At 34.1% G+C, this 22,244-nt stretch overlaps 2 protein-coding genes across 2 annotated transcripts; one reads left to right on the top strand and one right to left on the bottom strand.

Annotated features, from left to right (window-relative positions):
• Positions 1 to 2,200: 2,200 nt before the first annotated feature.
• LOC128681424 (putative nuclease HARBI1) lies at positions 2,201 to 3,836 on the bottom strand. The gene is made up of 4 exons (XM_053765291.1): positions 3,379 to 3,836; positions 2,960 to 3,246; positions 2,638 to 2,858; positions 2,201 to 2,473 (listed from the first exon to the last, which is right to left on the bottom strand). Exons 1-4 carry the CDS (start codon positions 3,600 to 3,602, stop codon positions 2,216 to 2,218), a joined length of 990 nt encoding a protein of 329 aa, XP_053621266.1. The 5' UTR covers positions 3,603 to 3,836; the 3' UTR covers positions 2,201 to 2,215.
• LOC128681423 (CTD small phosphatase-like protein 2) lies at positions 3,834 to 20,967 on the top strand. The gene is made up of 11 exons (XM_053765290.1): positions 3,834 to 4,316; positions 5,307 to 6,409; positions 6,835 to 7,005; positions 8,017 to 8,088; positions 9,024 to 9,122; positions 9,876 to 9,956; positions 11,587 to 11,685; positions 12,440 to 12,588; positions 13,375 to 13,480; positions 14,068 to 14,175; positions 14,671 to 20,967. Exons 2-11 carry the CDS (start codon positions 5,327 to 5,329, stop codon positions 14,734 to 14,736), a joined length of 2,034 nt encoding a protein of 677 aa, XP_053621265.1. The 5' UTR covers positions 3,834 to 4,316; positions 5,307 to 5,326; the 3' UTR covers positions 14,737 to 20,967.
• The last annotated feature ends 1,277 nt before the right edge of the window (positions 20,968 to 22,244 follow it).

Genomic DNA, 22,244 nt, shown 5'->3' with positions numbered 1-22,244 from the left:
ATTAACATTTATCTGAATTAAACAGGCCCTGGGCAATGAAGTTCTATGGCTGAGGAAATAACTAAGAAAATGATCAAGTGAGAGTGATTCATCATAATAATGACTGGACTTTTAAAACCTACCTACACATTAGTTCCAACTTTCTAGTCGAAAAAGTAGAAATCCCTGGGCTCCGACGCTCAACGGCTGACGAAGAAACAGGGAAAATGCTCACATGAGAGAGTTCAACTTTCCGTAAACGGCTATCCTTTCATCATATTTATCGTCTCAACCCACTGAGTGTTAACCTTAGCGAGTTGTTTGCAATTGTTGTTGACTGCAACCAAATTCTTTTTAAACCCTCGAAGGTGTTCCAAATAAGCCCGAAGGCTGGAATTCATAGCTCGAACAGCTTCTAGCTCTTCCACTAGCTCTGTGGTAACTTTCTGGAAACAATATTTTAATAGAAGTTACTTAAATTATGATGGACGCCACAAATTATCAAAATACGATTGTATCTCACTTACTTCTCGCTTTGACGAGGTTACAGAAACACTAGACATGACTGAAGGTAGAATGAAATAATAATTATAATAGCAGTATTTAAACCTTATTTGGCGAAATACCTAACTAAGAATAGAACAAATTAAAACAAAACCGAACTCCGAGTGTTGTTTTGTAGTTTGAAATAGTTGACAGATTTTTACTGGGTTGCTAGATCTGATATTGACGTAAAAATAAAAACCAGTGTTGCCGAAGGCCGAAACTAAACTGTTTCATACCTACGTTTAAAAAATGAAGTAAAAACAAAACGAAATGCAGCAAAAGTTTGTAAGATAAGTGTTAATATAAAAAAAATAAAAATAAAATGTACAATATATTTTATTATTTTACACTCGTACGCTCAGGTTCAATTTGATAATCTTTGAATTTAGTACCTACTTTGGAAAATATCCTTTATTAAAAGGTTATTTTCAGATTCACTTTATTCTAAAGCAAACTGAAGCCTTTTTTCATCCAAATTACTCTCCATCGTAATGGTAAATCTTTTCGGATTGATGACATTCTTCTTACCTAGGTACTTTCTTTTCGTGGTCGGGGTTATAAATTCGATGCCATATAATATTTATAAAATGCAAGTTGAAGTAAGATTATCGACTTTTGGAAGTGCAGGCAATCGCAAAACGCATGCGCCACCAATGCCACCTGAAGAAAGAAAGCTGCACTAAAAAAAGAAACGCCGCCATTTTGACATTTGTTTGGCTTTTGTGTTCCCAAACACAATTATGCCCATTTTCACCAGCGGATCCTAAACAAACACTTTACTAAGGATTTCTTAGCATTAAGGACATCTTAAACCATTCCCTTTCTTAAATCCTGTTTCACAACCCCAGGGGGTACCTAATTAAGAGTCTCCTAGTTAAGTGACAAATAGTGCGAAGCCAACACGGAAGTGATTGTCGACAACATATTTACAATTAATATTTTCGAAAAATACGACAGTAATAAAATAAATTACTTATAATATTGTATAGAACATGAATTAACAGTACGTTTTGAATCTTAAATTAGCAAAAATAAATTAAAATAAAGTTTAACTAGTATGTACGGACGATCGCTTGTGCCTAAAAAAGTTAATGTAGTTTGATTGACATTTGGTTTGACAGAAGTCGTGCCGCGCATCGTCGCTCGTCGATTCGTTTAAACGTAGATTGTATTGTTTGGTTCGTTGGCTTTGTTTATCAATAGAATAGTTTCTTTTCATAAAATCAACACGTGCGTAGCGTGGTGATTTTGTTCATCATTACGGACTACAGCCGACTGCAAGTTACACCAATTTGTAATACCAGTGTTAAATCGACGATGGCTGAAAAAAGGAAACGCGGCCAAAACTTTTCTCTCGAAGAGAAGGATAAACTTGTAAAATTGTTACTTCTCCACAAAGATACAATCTTAAATAAAAAAACCGATGGGGCTACAAATGAAGCAAAGTGTGAAGCTTGGACAGCGGTTACAAATTCATTCAACTCGTCGTCTAATATATACAGGTACATATATATTTTTGTGTGATAACTACTGGGTTATTTCAAAGTTCTATTGCTACCTTAAATAATTTTAATTTTAAGGATGCTTTCAAAGTCATGAAATATATTCATACAATAGTCTTGTAGATAGTACCTATTACACATTATGACAATCTTTATTCAAAATGAAATAATCAATTGAGGACGTGGATTTAGAAATTTGGGATAGTGCCATCATTTATAGGTTCATGCTCTTTCCGAATAATACATATATTATGTAAAACACAACATGCCAGTATTACATTAATGGCTGTTGGTAATTGAAGTCTAATACCAACGGCTAAGACAGGAAATCTTCTTTTCAAAACGCCATATTGCCTCTCAACTACATTTCTTGTTTTTATGTGAGCCTCGTTATATTTTTGCTGTCCACGAGAAACTGGATTAAGATATGGTGTCAGGAGATGGCTCTGAAAAGGAAAAAAATTATAACTTAATTTTTTTTCAGGTGGTGGTTTCTCTTTAAATAATTTATATGGAGGTCAAAAGAAGAATTAAATTTATTTTAGAATATATTGTATGCCTATTAGAATAAAATTTTGTATTGCATTAGCAAATGTACTTTTATTTTTACCTTTAAAGGATATCCACTATCTCCTAATAAATAATTCCCTCGGTAATCGCCATGTTCAAATTTAGTATACCTCTGGCTATTTTGATAAATTGTGGAATCATGTGTTGACCCAGGCCAACGTACTACAACATCAGTTATCAATAACTTTGCAGTACTGATTGTTTGCATGTTAATTGACATGTAAGATTTCCTATTCCTAAAGAGTTCTGCATCATCTCCACCTGAAATTATAAAATTTTATTAATTATTTAGAAATTTAATTATTTTGTAACTTTTTGTAATATAAAAATTGTATATTTCAAATTTTCGATTAAGTACCTACCTGGTGATTGAATCTTTATGTGTGTACAGTCTATACACCCAAGAACATTTGGGAAACGAGCTATTCTGTAAAATTCTTCTTTCACAATATGTTGCTCTACTTCAGTATCAGGAAATCTAATGAATTCTCTTCGAAGACTCACTATGGCTTGGGAAACTCTTTTAACTATTCGGCTGCAAGTGGCAACGCTGATCCCATTTAAATCCGCCACAGACATTAATTGATTCCCAGTGGCATAAAATCTAAGGGCACACAGAACTTGGTTGATTGGTGGTACAGAATTGTTTCTGTGAACAACAAAGAAATATAGATGGTTAGATTTATTTATTATTAGTTAGGTACTACAAGAAATAGCACTGCCGCCGGCTCCGGCGTCTATTGAAAACACACTCAATATATATATTTAGTTATTCACTTACCTATCGTCGTTGAATTCTAGCTGATTTTCTATCTTCTGTAGTATAAATAAAACACTTTCCTTTGATAATCTATACCTGATGAAGAAATCCTTATCATCATATTTCACGAAGTCTTTCGATCTTTCACGATATATACGAGGTCGTGTAAACAACCTTGGGTTATTTATTAATTCTATCGCTTCTAATGCTTCTAAATCCTCAAATAATTCATTGTCACTATCCATTTTTAAATATTTAGTTGAGACGTACGTACTGTGCTACAAAAAGCTAACCTTAAAATATCCGTTACTTAAACTTTAGGTGGTCAAAAGTTTGCCTCCTAAATCTAAGGGACCTCTTAACACGTTAAGTGACACTTATGCATTGGTGAAAACAAAATGTCCGCTAAGTGTTTCTTAAAACTGTCTTAGGGGACACTTAACATTTAGGTACCGCTGGTGAAAATGGGCATTATATTCGTATAATTTGGGTGAATATACCTATTTTAACTTCAATTCTGTGTAATACTGCTTTGCTTCATTGGTCGGTTTAGAAAAATCCTGAAAATCAGTTAAAATATCTTATCCTTACTAGCGCATAAATCGATAATGTTTCACTGCCGCCTATTTATTTTCGCATTGCGAATTTCTTTGTTATTTGAATAATATTACAGTCAAAAGTTGTTGATTTTGCTAGATAATTAAGTGAATTCGTTTCTAGTGTTGTTGAATACAGCATAGTGCATAAAATGTGATAATATAGTTGGATGGGAAAAAGGCGCGAAGGTATTGCCGCGTCCAGTTTTATATCTCTATGAAAACCATAACATTTTAAGATTTAACAAAGAAAATTTCGTTTTATAGTGTTATTTGATTATATTCGTCGATGTTACGATTGTTCTATAAGTCTTCTCGGTCACAGATGGAAGGAAAACTGACTTTCTAGCGGCTTAAGTTCATGTAAGTAATTTCCTTGATTTTTATTGTGTAACGATATCTATGCATGAGCAGACCTTTTTCATAATAATTGTAATAGTCCTGTTACTACGCAAAGTGTGGTCTAACTAAATTTTATCTACCTACTGATTAGAAAAAAATGCAATATTCACCTATACTTAGGTACCAACCTATAGGTTTCAATCAAAATTCCAAACTTTTTGAAAGTTTCATATCATTAAGTTTACAAAATACATTTTAAATTTTCCTTAGTTTCTTAATTTCTCCTGCAGTAATCACAATCATATCAATTCTAAAGGTAATTAATTATGGCTAGGATTCTAGATAAATTACTAAATTTTCTGTTTGGTGATTAGTTTAGTATTTTGACTCTTGTACGAAAGTCCTTGAAACAGCCTATACTCATTGAAGACAATAAATAAAATATATATATTCAAATCACTCAGATTGAATGAGCAGGTAGCCGGAAAAGTCAAGTCAGGCGTATTAAGGCGACTTGAATAAAATCTGACACCAGTGTGAGCACACACTCAATAAGAAGAAGTTAGGCTCAAAGTTTGAGACATGTGTTATGGGGTAGTTACTAACTCAACAATAGTTAATTTTATATAACATGGCTAATAAGGGCTGAGGAAGAAACAGGAAAACACTCAGATGAGAGAGAGAGAAAGAGTTCCATTGATGGCCTTTTTTATTTACTTTGAAAAAAATAAATACTATATGTATTAACCTATTTAAATATTATCATAATTTTATTGTACTAACATTTTATAAATATGATAATGATTTTGTAAAATATCTAACCAATTGGACATTGTAATCTAATCACAATTTCTAGTTTATAATTTAGTGTTGACTAGCATGCGGGTGTTTTGGATGTTATGTCTGTTAATCTATATATAAATAAATAAGTATGTGTCTATATATAAATAAATAAATATACTAAATTACTTAAATTTAGTTTTGTTATTTAAATAATATTATGGTTTTCAGGTTAAGTCCCCAATATTGCGATGCGGCTAAGAAGTAGGAAAAGGGAGCGACCGCTCTCAGGCAAGAGGAATACACCAAAACAAACCAAGCTGAAAAACAAATCAATCAATAATCCATTGACAAAATCCAATTCGTGGAAGAAAATCATCAACATAGATTCAGTTAAAAATGTTCTGCTACCAGAGTCTAGCATTTGCATTACTCGTTCTCAGAAAAATTTAAAAACCAGACCAGTGAGAACGATTTTAAAAAGAATGGAGAAAACCATAGACACAATGCACAAAACCAAGCCTAAGCACAAAGAGGCGAGCACAAAAAAGCCAATCTTCCAAACGGTTGTACGCAACACAAATAAGGACGCCGTTACTTCGTCATCCGCTTTGAAAAAGACCCAAAACGACAAAGTGACAACCACATCGAAGCCTAAGGAAATACGTACAACCAAAAGTTCCCAATTACGTCATAGCTCTCTGACCAGAGAGTTACGTAAAAACGACGGTGTCTCAACTGCAATGAATTCTCCAAGGAAGACACGGAGGTTAGACAAAACGGACAAATCGGCTTCTTTAAACAGCTCTCCGATCCGGAAAGTCAGGCAATTAGGTGTCCCATCACCGAAGATAACTAAAGTTTCATCGACGAATGAAAGTCCTAAGAAAAAGGTGAAGGTGAAACCTGTTATAGTAACAGCAAGCTGGCCTGATGATAATGATGTCACAATGTATGAGCCTCACACTACAACATTTGTGGACTATCCGCCTCAGAAATCAGAAGAATCAGATTCTGACGCTCAAGTGGAATCGTCCGAGTTATGTTTACCAAATGACTGCTTGAATGATTTCATAGCGATTGCTGAGTGCGCTCGGCTGATTAATGAAAATGTTCAAACCGAAGATGAGGTTAGCTTCTTAGCAGAGAAAGCGGCTAGGGTCATGACCACAGACAAGGAAGACAAGAGGCCGTCGCGCACGAATTCCATAGAGAAGAGACTGGTGAAGCGGAGGAAGTCCAGTAATGATCTGGAGATGTACCAGCCGACGTCGACTACGGACGATTTGGACACGTGCACTGACTTTTTGAGCAATGGAGAGAAATATGTTCAAGTAAGTCTCATTTTCCTTCATTTTTTTATATCTTAATTACAAGAACTGCATACACAATGATCAATTCACTTATAAGGGACACAACAGAACTGCACGATGTCTAAACTATTGCCGAGATAATATAGCAAGGATATTGTCTAAGAAATGCTTAACTATATTATAAATACATAAAAATACATTAAAACGATAAGATACAAATTCCAATCAAAAAAGAACAAACAATAATATTGATGATGAATACAAATGACAATCGTATTTTTTAGTGGCCAGTATTTTAACATTGCAATAAATAACACTATGCTTTAAAGCCAACACAATAAATATGGTGAAAACACAGTAATCAATTGATTTTTGACCGAAAATTGACTGAAATCGCAGGCTAGTAGGTACGTAACTAAATAAATTTGACTTTCATCGTTGCACAGCCGGACTTCGCGACCCTTCTGGAGCAGGACAGCTACGTGCGGGAGTCCGAGTGCGAGATATCGTCGTCGTGCGACGCGGGCGCCATTCGGAGCCTCGAGGCGCTCACTCGCTCTCCCAGCTCCGGCTTCCTGCACGAGATCACTCAGAGCTTGTGTCCGCAGCTGCAGTGGGTACGGTGGACCACTACTACTACAGGGTTACTGCTATCTAACGCATAACTAAACTACCAAAATCAAAATCAAATCATTTATTCAGAAATTAGGCCTTCACAGGCACTTTTTCACGTCATAATCTAAATTAAATGATGTTTACCAAAGCTACAAACTACTAGCATTTCGGAACGACCACTGCTGAGAAGAAATGCCGAAAGAAACTCATTCAAACAGTGTTGGTCCCTATTATGCCAGAAGGGCTTACCATTTTTTAAATATAAATTTATGTATAATTTTTTATCAGTAATATAACCAAAGGCGCATAAGGTACATAGAGACTAACATCTTTAGTTCTACGACTTAAATTTTCCTTTTTTTTGTTTTAAAGTCGTTTCTATAAAACGTTAACTCTAGTTCGATTCCGCTACATAACGCTACTGTACTGCCACATGTTGCTTGGCTATTACATAGAGTTAAGATGTGTAAAATCGCAAATTAGATTTTTATATGAAAAAACAACTACGAATCACAAAAAGTCTTAGAATAAAATTTGCTTGTTTTCATGTACCCAAGTGGTCTTTAGGAGGTTATGCGTTTGATACCAGTAACGCTGTATAGTCTTAAGGCCCTTTGGATTAATGTACATATTAAAGCTATGTATTTTAATATAAGAGATGTATTATTTGCAAAAAACACGTGTAAATTGATACATATAAGAAAACAACATGAATTAGCGCACATTATAACCCGCGTAATTATTATATATATTTTTTTTATATGCACAATCTAATTTATAAATTGAGTTTTTGATGAAATCCTACTAATTACAAAAAAATTTGAAGATTCAGCTGTGATTTTACAACCGGCCTCCTGTCTGACGTAAACCCTCCTTGGGAATGCTATCGTTGCCTGTCAGCCGCCTAGGCTGCGTGTCCTTTAGTCGCTTCGTACGACATCAACGGGAGGATATGGTGGAGTGGTAATATTCTAGGGCGGAACCACACGCGTGAATAATGTTATTTTTTACAGAATGGGACAGAACTGTCGGCTGATGACGCGTCATTGGTTTGCAATGATGAACATTCTCAGTCTGATATCGAGGTAATTCAAACCGATTTAAGTAACTTTTTAACCCCCGATGCATATAGAGTGATGATATAAGTTTAACATTTCTGTCTGGCATCATAGCTCCTAAACGGATGAACAGATTTTCGTTTAAGTTTTTTTTTGTGTCACAGATAATTCTATCCCGAGTGTTCTTAGACATGTTTCATGAAAATCTGTTCAGACCTTCAAAAGTTGTAGCGATATTAAAAGTTGGGGGTTTTTTTATTTGCCTAACAAATAATTATTAAGTTATCATATCTATACTAATATTATAAAGACAAGATTTTTGTATGTTTGTTTTTATGTTTGTAACGAAAAAACGACTGGTCCGATTTTGTTGAGGTTTGCCACAGACATGGCAGTGTACTTTGTCCTATAATATTATTAGTTTTCCAATTTATTTCGAACAGACAGACAGAAATGAACTTCGTTCTATAATATTATTTCAAGCTTTTATTTAGTTCCACCTGTCCTGTTGTCTGTCTGTAATCAAATCTTGCAAGGTTTTCTCGTACTTCCAGTTGACCCACAGAGTTGAAAATCCCCACGTCGCTTCAGTTTTCATGACAATGCATTATTATGATAAGCATGACCTGATGATGCCAGGATCGGCTCCTAACGAGGGAACTCCTCAATGGTTTATAGCACGGACATGGATTTTTGTCAGTCGTTAAATGCCACAAGATCTCTCTGACGACAATGGAAGCTTGTGGCAAAAATTGCATTTTTGTAAAATAAAAAACTGTGTTAATCTATACTATTATTATAGAATGTTTGTGGCGGGTAATCTCCGAAACTACCGATTTCAAAAATTCTTTCACAATTAGAAAGTCACATTATCCGAGATCGCTATAGGCATATATATTTTATCTCAAAATTCCCACGGGAGCGAAGCCCCGGGCAACATCTAATACACGATATTTGCGCAGGAGCAAGCGGCCGATGTGATATCGTCGTGTAGCCGCGTGGACTGCGAACAGATATCCTCGTGGGTGGACGCATTCGACCCCTACTTGTTTATCAAACAGGTATATATACATACATACAGGTATACATTACATAAATGTACTGATGACCTCGGTGGCGCAGTGGTAAAGTGCCTGCCTCTGAACCGAGAGGTCCCGGGTTCGATCCCCGGTCTGGTCATGATGGAAAATGATATTTTTCTGATTGGCCCGGGTCTTGGATGTTTATCTATATATGTATATGTTATAAAATAGAGAAATAGGGATTCCTTTTTTCGCATAATTTTTTTATTCTAATTTAATTTAGCATAACGAGTTAGGTATATATTTTATGATAAATTTGTATTTTGGCATGTCTTTTCAATAAGCATAATCTAATGTATTTTACCTTAATTTTGATTTGCATAAAGCTATAGTGTAGCAGTAGGTCAGGGTGCAGCGTGATGGCTCTCGGGCCACCCATACGCCGCCAATATGCTTCAGAATATTATGCTTAAAAATTGTTATGTACAGTAGGTATGCGTATAAAAATTGTGCCTTATTAGTAAAACATTATGCCAAATTAATATTGTGCGTAACTGTTATTATGATAAGTAGAAGTATGCCATGTTAAACTGACACAAAATTGTATGCACAAAAATAGGGAACCAATCCCCGATCGGGTCATGATGATAAATGATCATTTTCTGATTGCCCCGGGTCTTGGATGTTTATCTATACATGTATTTGTTATAAAATATAGTATCGTTGAGTTAGTATCCCATAACACAAGTGTAGAAGTTAGTGCGTTACATGTGTATCGATGTATGCAAGCAGCTGCCGCCGCGCGAGTCGGTGGCGGGCGCGGCGCGGCCGGCGCTGCCGCTCAAGACGAGGACGAGTCCAGACTTCAGCCTCGTGAGTTATACCTATTACTTATTCTGTTATGAAGCTTTGCTGGTGTAGTGGTTGAGTCGATTTACCCTTAGATTCGTTTAAAATTATTGTTTCTAATTTCACTTCGTCAAAAAACCTTGTTGGCCTAAACTTACACACGCACAATTGTTATCAAGTGTAATATCCCAAAAGTTAGGTTAGGTTGGGTATTGCAACATGTAAGGAGACAGAGATTGTTGCACAATGAAGATTAGGCGTTTTACTTTTGTACTTAATTGTTTAGTCAGAAACATAATTAAACCGTTATGAATATTACAAGTAACAAATTATTTGAACTACTGAGTTATTTGGGAGGTAAATGAACGGCGGTAAAATGTTAGGGCAATCAAAAATAGGCTGTACTAAATTAAGAATAATAAAAATGTACGAAAAAAAACTACCTAAATTAAACCTAAATTAGTAATACAAAAAATTAGGGGAACCAAATAGAGACCCGGTTAAGATGCTCGCCTGTGGATCGAAAAGTTCCAGGTTCGAATCCTACTCGTGTTTGACACCAATCTGACTCATGTGTTGTTTTCATCGACCACCGCACGCTTCCGGTGAAGGAAAACATCGTGAGGAAACCTGCACTTTGGTTAATTATTAACTTGTGTGTGAAATGGCAAACCACTCCATTAGTGCCAAGAGAGTTTGTTGTGTGTGTTTCATTCCACGTAATGACCACGACCGTCAGCCATGAGGAAATACACGACTATTCAAGATTCACTCTGTTATTATAATGTATTTGTTTTTTTTAGTTATTTGTGTTAGTTGTTACTAGCGGCTCGTATTCGCTTCGCTCGGGTAAAAACGTGATAAATTACGTTTAGTCGCATGATGTCCAATTCGCAAAATATCCAGCGGTCGCAAAATGTCCAATTCGCAAAACGTCAGTTTCGCAAAATATCTAATTCGCAGAATGTCCAACTTGCAAAATGTCCAATTCGCTAATTATACCCCTAAATCTTCCTCAGGAAACACTATCTATTAAAAAACTGCATGAAAATCCGTGCAGTAGTTTTTGAGTTTATCACGAACAAACAGACAGACGCGGTGAGGACTTTGTATTATAATATGTGGGGGATTTTAGTTAGTTATTTGTTAGCCAGCTCCACACTGTCGCCGAACCCAGACACAAGTCGACGCGAACGCGTGAACATTGCGTACTTAGTGTGAGTACTTTTATTTAGCGCAATGAAAACCCAGCAATGTATACTGTATCCGACAAAGTTTTGCGAACTGTTGTGACGACAGTGCGGGGCCGGCGTTACAAGCTTTTATTTATCTGCTAATTGATTGGGCATAAAACAAAATGTATACTTTCAACACGGACTGATAAAAAAGGTAAACCAAAAAAAAATCGAGAGAAACTGTTCTATTGTGAATCTGCGTGCCCCAGATTGCCAAGTCGGATCTATTTATTCAAAACCTAAAATATTTTTTATATTGATATGACAATGACTTACGTAATAACTTAAGACAGAAGGTCCCTTAAGCAGGGACTAAATTAATTAACCGACTTGTTATTACATGGATCTCACAACTTTTTACCGTAGAAAAACTGAGCTGCGGGACTTGGGTTTTTGATCGCATTTATTTTTTCTTTCAGGTATTAGATTTGGACGAGACTTTGGTGCATTGTTCGCTGCAAGAACTGCCCGATGCAAGTTTCCACTTTCCAGTTCTGTTTCAAGACTGTCGCTACACGGTATGTCTATTGCGTAAAATTTAATATGTGTTACTCTATTAGCGATGAGAAAATATGCTCGTGGTTCACCTAGGTGAACTTAGCAGGTGGACCAAACTTTAATCGAGTCGACACGCTAAGAAATTGAATAAACCTAACTAATATTACAAATGCGAAAGTATGTTTGTTACCTCTTCACGCTCTATCTACTCCAGTCTTCTTGAAATTTTGCATACGTGTACAGTTTGAACTACGGAGAAGGATATCAGGATGAAAGGTACCCCATTCTGAAGAATTAACGCGGGCGAAGCCGCGGGCAATAGCAATTTTTTTAATATGCCGGTTATAGTATGTATGAGAAATGAGAAATATAAAATGTACCTGTTGTTTCTCCTCCCACGCAGATTGTAAAATTCAATCAAGGGAAAATACTATTACCGGGAGATTCTTCTCATGGGCTCTCTCTATATTTTTTTTATTATCAGCACTCGGATCACAATCATAACATGATTTTGTATACTTTTTGACTATGTACTTTGTTATACTGTTACAAAAAAATATATAAGAAACAATAATGGTAAGCCCTTCTGGCATGATGGGGACCAACACTGTTCAAATGAGTTTATTTGGGCATTTCTCAGCAGTGGTCGTTCCGAAATGCCGGTAGTTTGCAGCATGTGAGAAATTACTGTGTAATATAAAATTTGACGTTTAAAAAGTGCCTGTAAATGTCGTAGTTTCTGAATAACACAATGTTTCACTGATTAATTTGCAGGTGTTCGTGCGCACTCGCCCCCACTTCGCGGAGTTCCTATCGCGCGTGTCTCGAGTGTACGAAGTGATATTGTTCACCGCCAGCAAGCGGGTATACGCCGACAGACTGCTAAATCTCCTGGACCCACAGCGCCGGTGGATTAAATACAGGTAGACAAACATCTATTTTCTTGTTCATATATATAATATATGTTCACTATCGTATAAGGTTTCCTGTAATGATAGTTGTGTGTATAAATAAAGCACGTAGACGTAATTTTTTTATACTCAACCCCTTGGGATTAAATAGAGGATGAAATTTTTTTTCATGTGACAGACAATACTTCTTTTTATATATGTTTTTCAGGGTTTTTTGGATGTAGACATAAATTTGTATACTCAACCCCTTTGAGATGAGATAGAGGTTGAAAATAATGTAACTTTTTAGCTACTCAATCAAATTCAAAATTCTTTATTAATTATATGATCATATAGATCACTTATTGACGTCAAAAAAATACTTAAATTATGTCTACCGCCGACTTCCAAAGCGTAATCTTCTTGTTTCTGAATAAATGATTTGATTTCACGTAACTATTCATCCCCTAAGTCTCGGATACAATTACGCCTCGCCTAAAATTCTACGCTTTCTTATTGTTATTATTAAAATAAAGTATATGTTGATGACCTCACCCACGGGTTCGATCCCCGGTCGGGTCATGATGGAAAATGATCTTTTTCTGATTGGCCCGGGTCTTGGATGTTTATCTATATATGTATTTGTTATAGAATATAGTATCCTTGAGTTTAGTATCCCATAACACAAGTCTTGTCCTAATATATTTATTTATATTTATTATGTATTTAGTGATGTACCATTTTTGTAGCAAACTATCAAAAACAGTCATGAAATTGAACCAAAATCAATAGTTTAAAACCCTTTTTCAACTATCACAGGTTGTTCCGTGAGCACTGTCTGCTCGTGAACGGGAATTACGTCAAAGATCTATCGATACTCGGCAGGGATTTGAGGAAAACCGTCATTGTTGATAACAGCCCGCAGGTGAGATATATTTTCGATGTTGTTTCGCTTACATCCGGTCTAGTGGCAAGTAAACGCATACAATATTAATAATTGAAAAAAAATTAAATCCTCTGCCAAGTATGTATGTCTGTTCGCGATAAACTCAAAAACTACTAGGCAGGAAACACAAAAATTTGGCACAGCGAAACCATTTGATGAAATTTGGCACAGTGATAGGCGAAACTTTCAGGATTGACATACTATTTATTAAGGCTTTACCCGAGCGAAGCCGGGGCGAGCCGCTAGTGTATATAAAATATATACTAGATGTTGCCCGGGGCTTCACTCCCGTGGAAATTTTGAGATAAAATATAGCCCATAGCAATCCTGAATAATGTACCTTTCTAATGGTGAAAGAATTTTTTTAATCGGTTCGGTAGTTTCGGAGATTACTCGCCTCAAACATACAAACTCACAAACGCTTACCTCTTTATAATAATATTGTATAGATTGACAAACATACGTCGTTATCAAAACTAACTACACAAATCATATTAACAAGACCTCCCCGTACTCATTCATACCTCAATTCCCGATCGATATCGATTTGTTATAATGTTGCGCAGGCGTTCGGCTATCAGCTGGAGAATGGTATTCCTATAGACTCGTGGTTCGTGGACCGCAGCGACAACGAACTGCTGAAACTACTTCCCTTCTTGGAACACCTCGCCACTGTGAGTATTAAAACTCTACTAATATTATAAATGTGATAGAAAGAAAGAAAGAGAGAGAGAGAGAAGGAAGGAAGGAAGGAAAGAAAAAATGTGTGTTTGATACAAAAGAACAGCATTTGTCGTGGTATATACCACAGGTGTATATAATGTGAAAGTCTGTCTTCGGTATGCATGTAGTTAAAGACCTCCATTCGAACATACGTTTTTTTTTTTCAAAACTCAACCCCCCAAATGACTATTATGGGGGTGACAGTTTGTATGAAAATTGTACCGCATTCGCTGAGAATTTCCCGCGGGCGAAGCCGCGAGGTAAAGCTGGTTTATGATATAAAATAAAAAAAAAGGTTTACAACAGCTTCAAAGAGCATTTTACATTTTCTATCATTATAAAACTCATTTTCTGTGTTTCTTCATCAACTAATTTCTTGATTTTATAAGTTATAAACTTCTTTGTAAGAATAAACTTTTTTGATCGCCTTAAATTTATCTCAACAGAAAGAAGACGTGCGCCCCTACATCCGGGACAAGTACAAGTTGTTCAGCTTCCTGCCGCCGGACTAACTGAGCCGTTCCTGAATCGCGCAATCAAAGTTTTTTCGCCAGCGTATATAAGACGTAACGATTTTTTTTGTTCACACACACACGTATACATATTATCAAGTTTAAAGGATACGTTTGGTAATTAGGTATGTCGTATAAGATTATTATTTCGTAAATTGACAATTTAGGATGAATTAATATTATAATCTAGGTATTTTTAAATTCTTTCAATATTAAAAAAAAAATAGTTAAAAATAAATGTAGCATTAGTTTTAAGATGCTACAGAAAATAGTAGATAAACAAATTGGGACTGAATCACGCCCTAAATATGTTTAGTTAAATTCATCCTAAATTGCTTAGTATCTTAAAAGTTCTGTTATTAAATATTTTATTATGAATTTTATTCACTCGATGCTAATTTTAATTAATGACATTTTTATATATATACATATTAAAACTCGAAAATGAGAGCATTTAATTAAGGATATATTATTTTTAATTATATGTAAAGTCGGGAATACTTTTTTTTTTATTAAAATATAATTATAAAACTGAAAAGGTTGATAGATATAGGTATGTATATTCTAAATATTGTAATTTTTCATTTTATTATATTGCAGGCTATTTGGACATGAAAAATTTCTATTACGGTAGCTGTTATTCTTTAAATATTTAAATTTAAAAATTTAAATTTCAAATTGTCTTACCAAGAAATAAAAATCGTATTTAGTCGCGGTCTATCTATCTATTTTTTATTATTTGATTTAATCTGTGATTTTTTTTCGAATTTGATTTTATAGATTCGTTTTGGAAAATTATTTTATTTTTATTTTTGTAGTATTTATAATAAATTATTCAAAATATATGTACATGATTTCCGCTAAGCTCAAGCTTACAGAACTAAATATATTCGGCCATTTGTGAAATAGTTTACATTAACAAAGAAAACATTATTTTCACTAGAAACACAAAAAATTATTTGTGTTTCCAGTGAAAATAATGTTATTTTTTTCTTGTGGGTCCATATTTTTTAAATACTATTTGGTTTTTCGTCACAAATCACTCTTGTCCAAATGATTTTCATTTCATCAGCTGATACTGCAATGTGATAATTAAGAATGATATCGTATAAAATCGACTCTACTCTGATTTTTAATTACACGGAATTCTGATGTATCATAAATGTTGCCAACATCTCAATAAAAATTAGTCTTTAATTAATTTTACGTTTCAATTTAAAAAACTAAAACTTAAAAATATATTGATAGATTTGATATAATTATTTTTATTTTACTAGCTGCGACCCGGGGAAATTCGGTATAAAAGTTTACTATGTGTTATTCCAAGTTATATTCTACCCGTATACCAAATTTCATATCAATCCGTACAGTAGATTTTGTGTGTAAGAGTAACAAATATACACACATACATCCTCACAAACTTTCGCATATATGATTATGTGAAAGCGATTGCTTGGGAAATTAATTCAATCAATTAAAAATCAGAGTTTAGTTTGTTTGTAAACTCTTTATTTAGTTTTATTGTATAATAAATGACAATTTCTCTCATACACAAACTAAACCAAATTTTGGTATAATCCCACACAAAATCATCCATTCCTCATTTAATACAAAATGAGTTGTATCAAAAAGAAAATAATATGGACAGGGGAATAAAAGTGTCTAAATACGTTAAATAAAAGTATTATAATCATCACAGTATAATTTTTTATCTAAAGACTGGTCCTTAATCAATCAATAGTTAGTTTTATTTTATTGACGAAAAAATAGTAATTCGTTCCCAATGTGTCGATGTCGAAACATTTCGAGAATTCACTGAAACGATCCGAAAATATTCTTGGAAATTTTACGACCGGCCGCCTGACTGTTAGCCTCTGGAAATGCTGTTGATGCCTATCGGCTGTCAAGGCTTCCTTAATCGCCTCGTACGACATCCACGGGAGGATATGTAGTTTTCCTATTTTTGGGAACCACACCTCTATTAATTATGATTAAATAAAAAAGTGTTTGTTTTTTTTTTTTTTTAAGAGTTTTTTATATAAATATTTTATTTGTACATAAGCTGTATCGACGATGGCAGGTGCTAATTTTTTTTTTTTTAGAAATAGGTTGTAATTTGTGTTATTTTCGTAATTTAGTGTTTTTGACTTGGAAATTGAGATATACATTTATTTTATAATTTTCGTAAACAAAAATGAAAATTTTCTTTAGCGAAATTTCCAGTTAATACCAACACATATAAAAAGTAGCCGTCTCTAGAGTACACTCAAATTCTTTATTCAATTTAGGATGATTGTTATTAATGGAGTGGTTTTCCATTGTCTTCTCCATTTCACACACAAGTTAATAATAATCAACGGGAGTGCAGGTTTCCTCACGATGTTTTCTGAAGCAACTGTGCGGTCTATGAAAACTACTATACATGAGTCAGATTGATATACAAACTCATGTGGCACGAGTAGGATTCGAACCTGGGACCTTTCGATACACAGTCTTCAACCATTACACCACTTCTATATATCCAGTTATGTGTTTAAGCTTTTAAATTTTTTATACAATCATGTTACAATTAGTTTTTATGTATTTCTATTTAAATATTGCATTTGTTAATTTTACACTAAAAAAATCTCAATTTCTAAGCCGAATGTGTCAGTAATTTTAATTATTTTCGTCCAATTATGAGTTATTTTTTTATATCTAATTGATAAGATAATTTATATATTTCAATTTAAGCTGATTCGTCGCTAATACGTATTATGTAAATTTATTAATTGAAATTTTAATATCATATAACGTGAATATGGAAATCATACTCAGTTTTTTCCCCAGTCCAATCTTATAATTCCATGAACTATTCAAACACCACACCACATTTGTCCACCAATTGTCTATGATTCTTCACAAAACTTAATAATTAAAGTGCGTTTTTTATACCGCAGTAACTTCTTTAAATAAATAATTGTTGCTTATGAATATGTATATAATTTAAATATATTTTTATATATTTCGTCTTTTATGAAATATACATTGCAAAGTTGATTTTAAAGTACATATGATACAACCGCGCAAATTATGATAATTACATACGAAGCGGCATTATCGCGCGACGCGATATAGAGCGTAATTATTTAGCCGATATACATATTATAAAAACGTAATATAATTATTCCAACCGAAATATTAAAAATATATGTATAATATAATAATAGAAATTATTCCTTTCAATATAATGTAATAGTTTTTAACCAGATATTTGCCGCTTCTTTTAATCTTTTTTTATTAAATTTGACAGTAAATTGTGAAAGAAGTCGCGTAAATCTTAATTTTAATATTAACCGTTGGTATTATTTATTACGTTTACAAGTGAAAAAAATATTTTTCTATGATCATATTTTAAATTATCGTATAACGTAAATTGTACTAATCATTATAACGAAAAAAAAAGTGTTACGGTTTCTAAAAACTCCGTTTGGCAAAAAAAAAAAAAATTGTTTTAAACAAAACTCAATCAACATCACACGTTAATAAGGAATTATATATTTATTATGAATTTATATAAAAATAAAATATCTGTTATTTCAACTATGCCTAAAATATATATTGCAATCGACAACCCTTCGAAAATGGTCTCTTCATTGGTCGCCCGCCTATTATTAGTTTTAAGATATTTTTTTATGTAGTCCTTTTGTTCCATGGCTATAATTCTCATAGACAGAAAAACTTTATTCGTTTCGTCATTCTCAAAGCGATTCGACCGCGGCGGCCGGGTTCTCATTACGATCCGTCGATTTCTTGAAGAAGGAATCATTTCCAATATCAATCTATATATGTAAAAAAACTCTTTCGTTACTGAGTGACTGAATGACAGACAACGCACAGCCGAAACTACTGGGCGTAGAAAGATGAAATTTGGTGTGTAGATTCCTAGGACAGTATAGGGGAACACTAACAAGGGATCTCCCGAAATTCCCACGAGAAACTGATTTTTAGTCACATACGAAGTTGTGGGAAAAAGCTAGTCATTCATAAAATTTACATTACCACAATACAGATTATTTCAAAGTCGAATAGTAAATTTAATTCTTGTATTTGGTCAAAAAATGTGAAAAATCAATTAATGACAGCGCGGCCGCAGCTGACGAAACACTTTGAGAAACACTCTAGTAATTATACTAAGGACTCGACTTTTATAGTGTGATTTGGGGCAGGCGAAAGAACTTCACATGATACAGTTTTCACTGTGTTGCTTGTACGAACGAACATACGAACTCGATGATTTTTTTCTCAGTTGATACGACAGAGCTGTTTATTTCATCCTTTCTGACTTACTAACAAATATTAACCCATATTTTTCTTCGTTTAGTCTTACTATTGGAACTGAATGATAGAACTAACAGACAGAATGTATATATTAATAAAGACGAAAAGAACATTAAAGACAACAAGCTAGCGTAGCCAAATGAGATAGAATGAAGTTCTATCTCATACATACCGGCAAGATATGAGTTGTAAAATCGGGTACACTACATAGGGACAAAATATATTATTCTCGTGTATTTCTTATATGCGTTTCTCTTGTTTATGCGAAACGAAATACGACGTTGTCTATGGTTTTCTCTGTCTATGCTTTAGACCAATGCTGTTCGTATGTATCTTATAGACCGTATGTTTGTGTACAAATGACGTATGTACAATGTCATGTATGTACAAAGTGAATTGTCCCCTTCTCTGCTTGTCGTAGGCATATAAGTATTATAAAATGGTTGTTTATGTAATAATATCAAATACTTCCAATTTTCATTTTGTATTATACTCATATGGCGCGAAACCTAACTAATATTATAAATGCGAAAGTAAGTTTGTTTGTCACCTCTTCACGCTTTATCTGCTCACCCCAATCTTGGTGAAATTTTGCATACATACAGTTTGAACTACGGAGAAGGACATAGGGTACCTTTCATCCCGAAAAAAAACAAAAGTTCCCGTGGGAAATTCAGGCGGGCGATGCCGCGGGCATAAGTTAATAATAATTGTTTTCCAATAATTATCATCAAACTTGTTTAAAGGTGTGATATATAGTGTTAATGTAGACGAAACAAAATTAATTAGTAATTATTTGCAATAACATTGTTTAAGGACTACATAAAAATAAAGGGGTTACACACGATTGATTTTTTTAAACAAATGCACTTTTTATAGTACATTTCAAACAATTGGAACGACGAAAAGTACTATAGAAGTACATGCTTTTGTTAACAGATAGTGTGTCAAAATGTGTGTTCACATTTATCGGATATTTAAACGTCTTGTCTTCAGTGTACGTACAGTCAACAGCACGTCAAGTTAAGCATGAACCTTTATGGCGCGGTAATAGCGACGAGTATGCATTTAATTTGGGTACCTTGATGTGCTGTTGACTGTACATGACTTCTTGATATTAACCAACATACGAACAAACAGGTCGCATGGTAAGTGATCACCGCTGCTTGTATTATAGTGGCAAAAATTTTAAACTTTTTTTTTAATGTATGTTTGTAACGCGATAACTTTTGAATCGTCGGTTTGATTTTGACGAAATTTAAAACACCCCCGACTTTCAATATTCGTTTCGCCACAACTTTTGAACGGCTGATTTTCATTAAACATGGCTAAGAACACTCGGGAAAAAAATTATCTATAATACAAATAAAAGAACTAAACGAAAATCGGTTCATCCGTTTGGGAGCTACGATGATACAGACAGATACACAGACAGACACGTTAAACTTATAACAACACTCTTTTTGCGTCGGGGGTTAATAATTTGATTTCTATCTCAGAAGAGTACAATGCACTGCGTTCTTTACACTATAAAAATTATTTTAATTAAAACAATTGGATGTTAAATAGAGGTTAACTTAGTAATATTATAATGTGTTCATAAATGTCTTTGTATAGTATATTATGTCACTCGTGTGTAATGCCTTTGACTAGTGTTAGGTTAAGGGCTACCATGAAACATACAAATAGATACGTAATCTTTGTTCACCACACGTTCACTTTTTACACGATATGGAAAAAAAAACAGCATGTGGAAGTTGGTAACGTGCTACGTGTTATGTTTCGTGGTAGACCTCCAGATTTTTAGATAAACGAATTGAAATTTTATCCCTAGATAGAATAGAATAAGCGTATATCGTTGTTCAGTTAGGAACATAATCGAATGTTTAATCTATTAAAGTATAACATTGATGTATGTGTTTCATTTCTAACTAGCGACCCGTCCCGGCTTCGCTCGGGTTTAACCATAATAAATTATGGAATCACACTATGTGCTGGTATACATATAACACCCATAATTAAAGAAATATTAAAATTCAAAATTATTCAATTTAGGATGATATACATCACTTTTTGACGTCGAAAAATTACTTAAACTAAGTCTACTGCCGGCTTCCAAAGCGCAAGTGAAGAAGAAGCGGCGCAACAAACTTCACCGCGGCCTTTTCTCGAAATACGTCAATTAACAAATGTAGGTCTTATATAATTAGATATATTAGACCCAGATAATATTTTATATTATATGAGACCCATAATTGGAGAAAAGGTAGTGCTTCTACACTTGAGGCCCCGGGTTCGGTTCCCGGTCGTTGGAAAATTATATTTTTATTGACCTTGGTATTGGATGTTTATGTTTTAATTATATGTTATAAAATATATCTCCAGTCCTGATTTCATTCGGAGCTGTGGTGCTGTGATGTACGGGATCAGCACAAGGAGTAGGTAAACGTTAAAACTTAGTTTCGGCTGTGATTTTACAGCCGGCCGCCTGTCTGGACCCCACGGTCCATAGATAAAAGAAATATATGTGTTGTCGTAAAAAATGAACGGCAAGATGTAATTGTATTCTATCTATCCACACGCCACGGCGAAACCAAACGAATGACGTCACTATAGAAACATTATTTCTTATTTATTATTTATTAATTAAATTGCCAGAGGAAAATTGATTATATGGATTAGAAATCCCCTGATAAGCTACACGAATTAGATAAATTTTATTGTTAGATAAAGATTCCTGGTATTCAATTCTAATTAGCACCACGTCATAATTCAATTTAAGTACTTACATCATAATTTCGATACAAAAAAAATAATGTGCGTGTGGTCTGAGTTCCCACTTCTTGAAATTCTATGAAAATATGCTTTGGGATTTAGTGAACATTCCATAAGAATTGTAAATGTTGGAATTAGATTTTGTGAAAGCCAAATAAGCGTGTTGCGATGTTTTAAGTAGGGCCCTCAGTCCTTATAGTGTGGTCTGAGGGCCTGACACCATGTGAACGGAGTGAACTTTGAACTTTTGCAATTTAGAGAACTAGAGAACCTATCCTGTGCAAAAGTTTGAGAGAAATGTATTGAACCTAATGTAAATGATATGATGACAACAAGTTATTAAACCTAGCTATATCCCGCTGTTACCTGTGGTTTATCATGAGTTGTAATTATTAGGATTTGGTCGAAAATTT

Source organism: Plodia interpunctella, chromosome 27 (genome assembly GCF_027563975.2).
Source record: "Plodia interpunctella isolate USDA-ARS_2022_Savannah chromosome 27, ilPloInte3.2, whole genome shotgun sequence".
Lineage (NCBI taxonomy): Eukaryota > Metazoa > Arthropoda > Insecta > Lepidoptera > Pyralidae > Plodia > Plodia interpunctella.
This window is presented reverse-complemented; position numbering and strand designations above follow the sequence as displayed.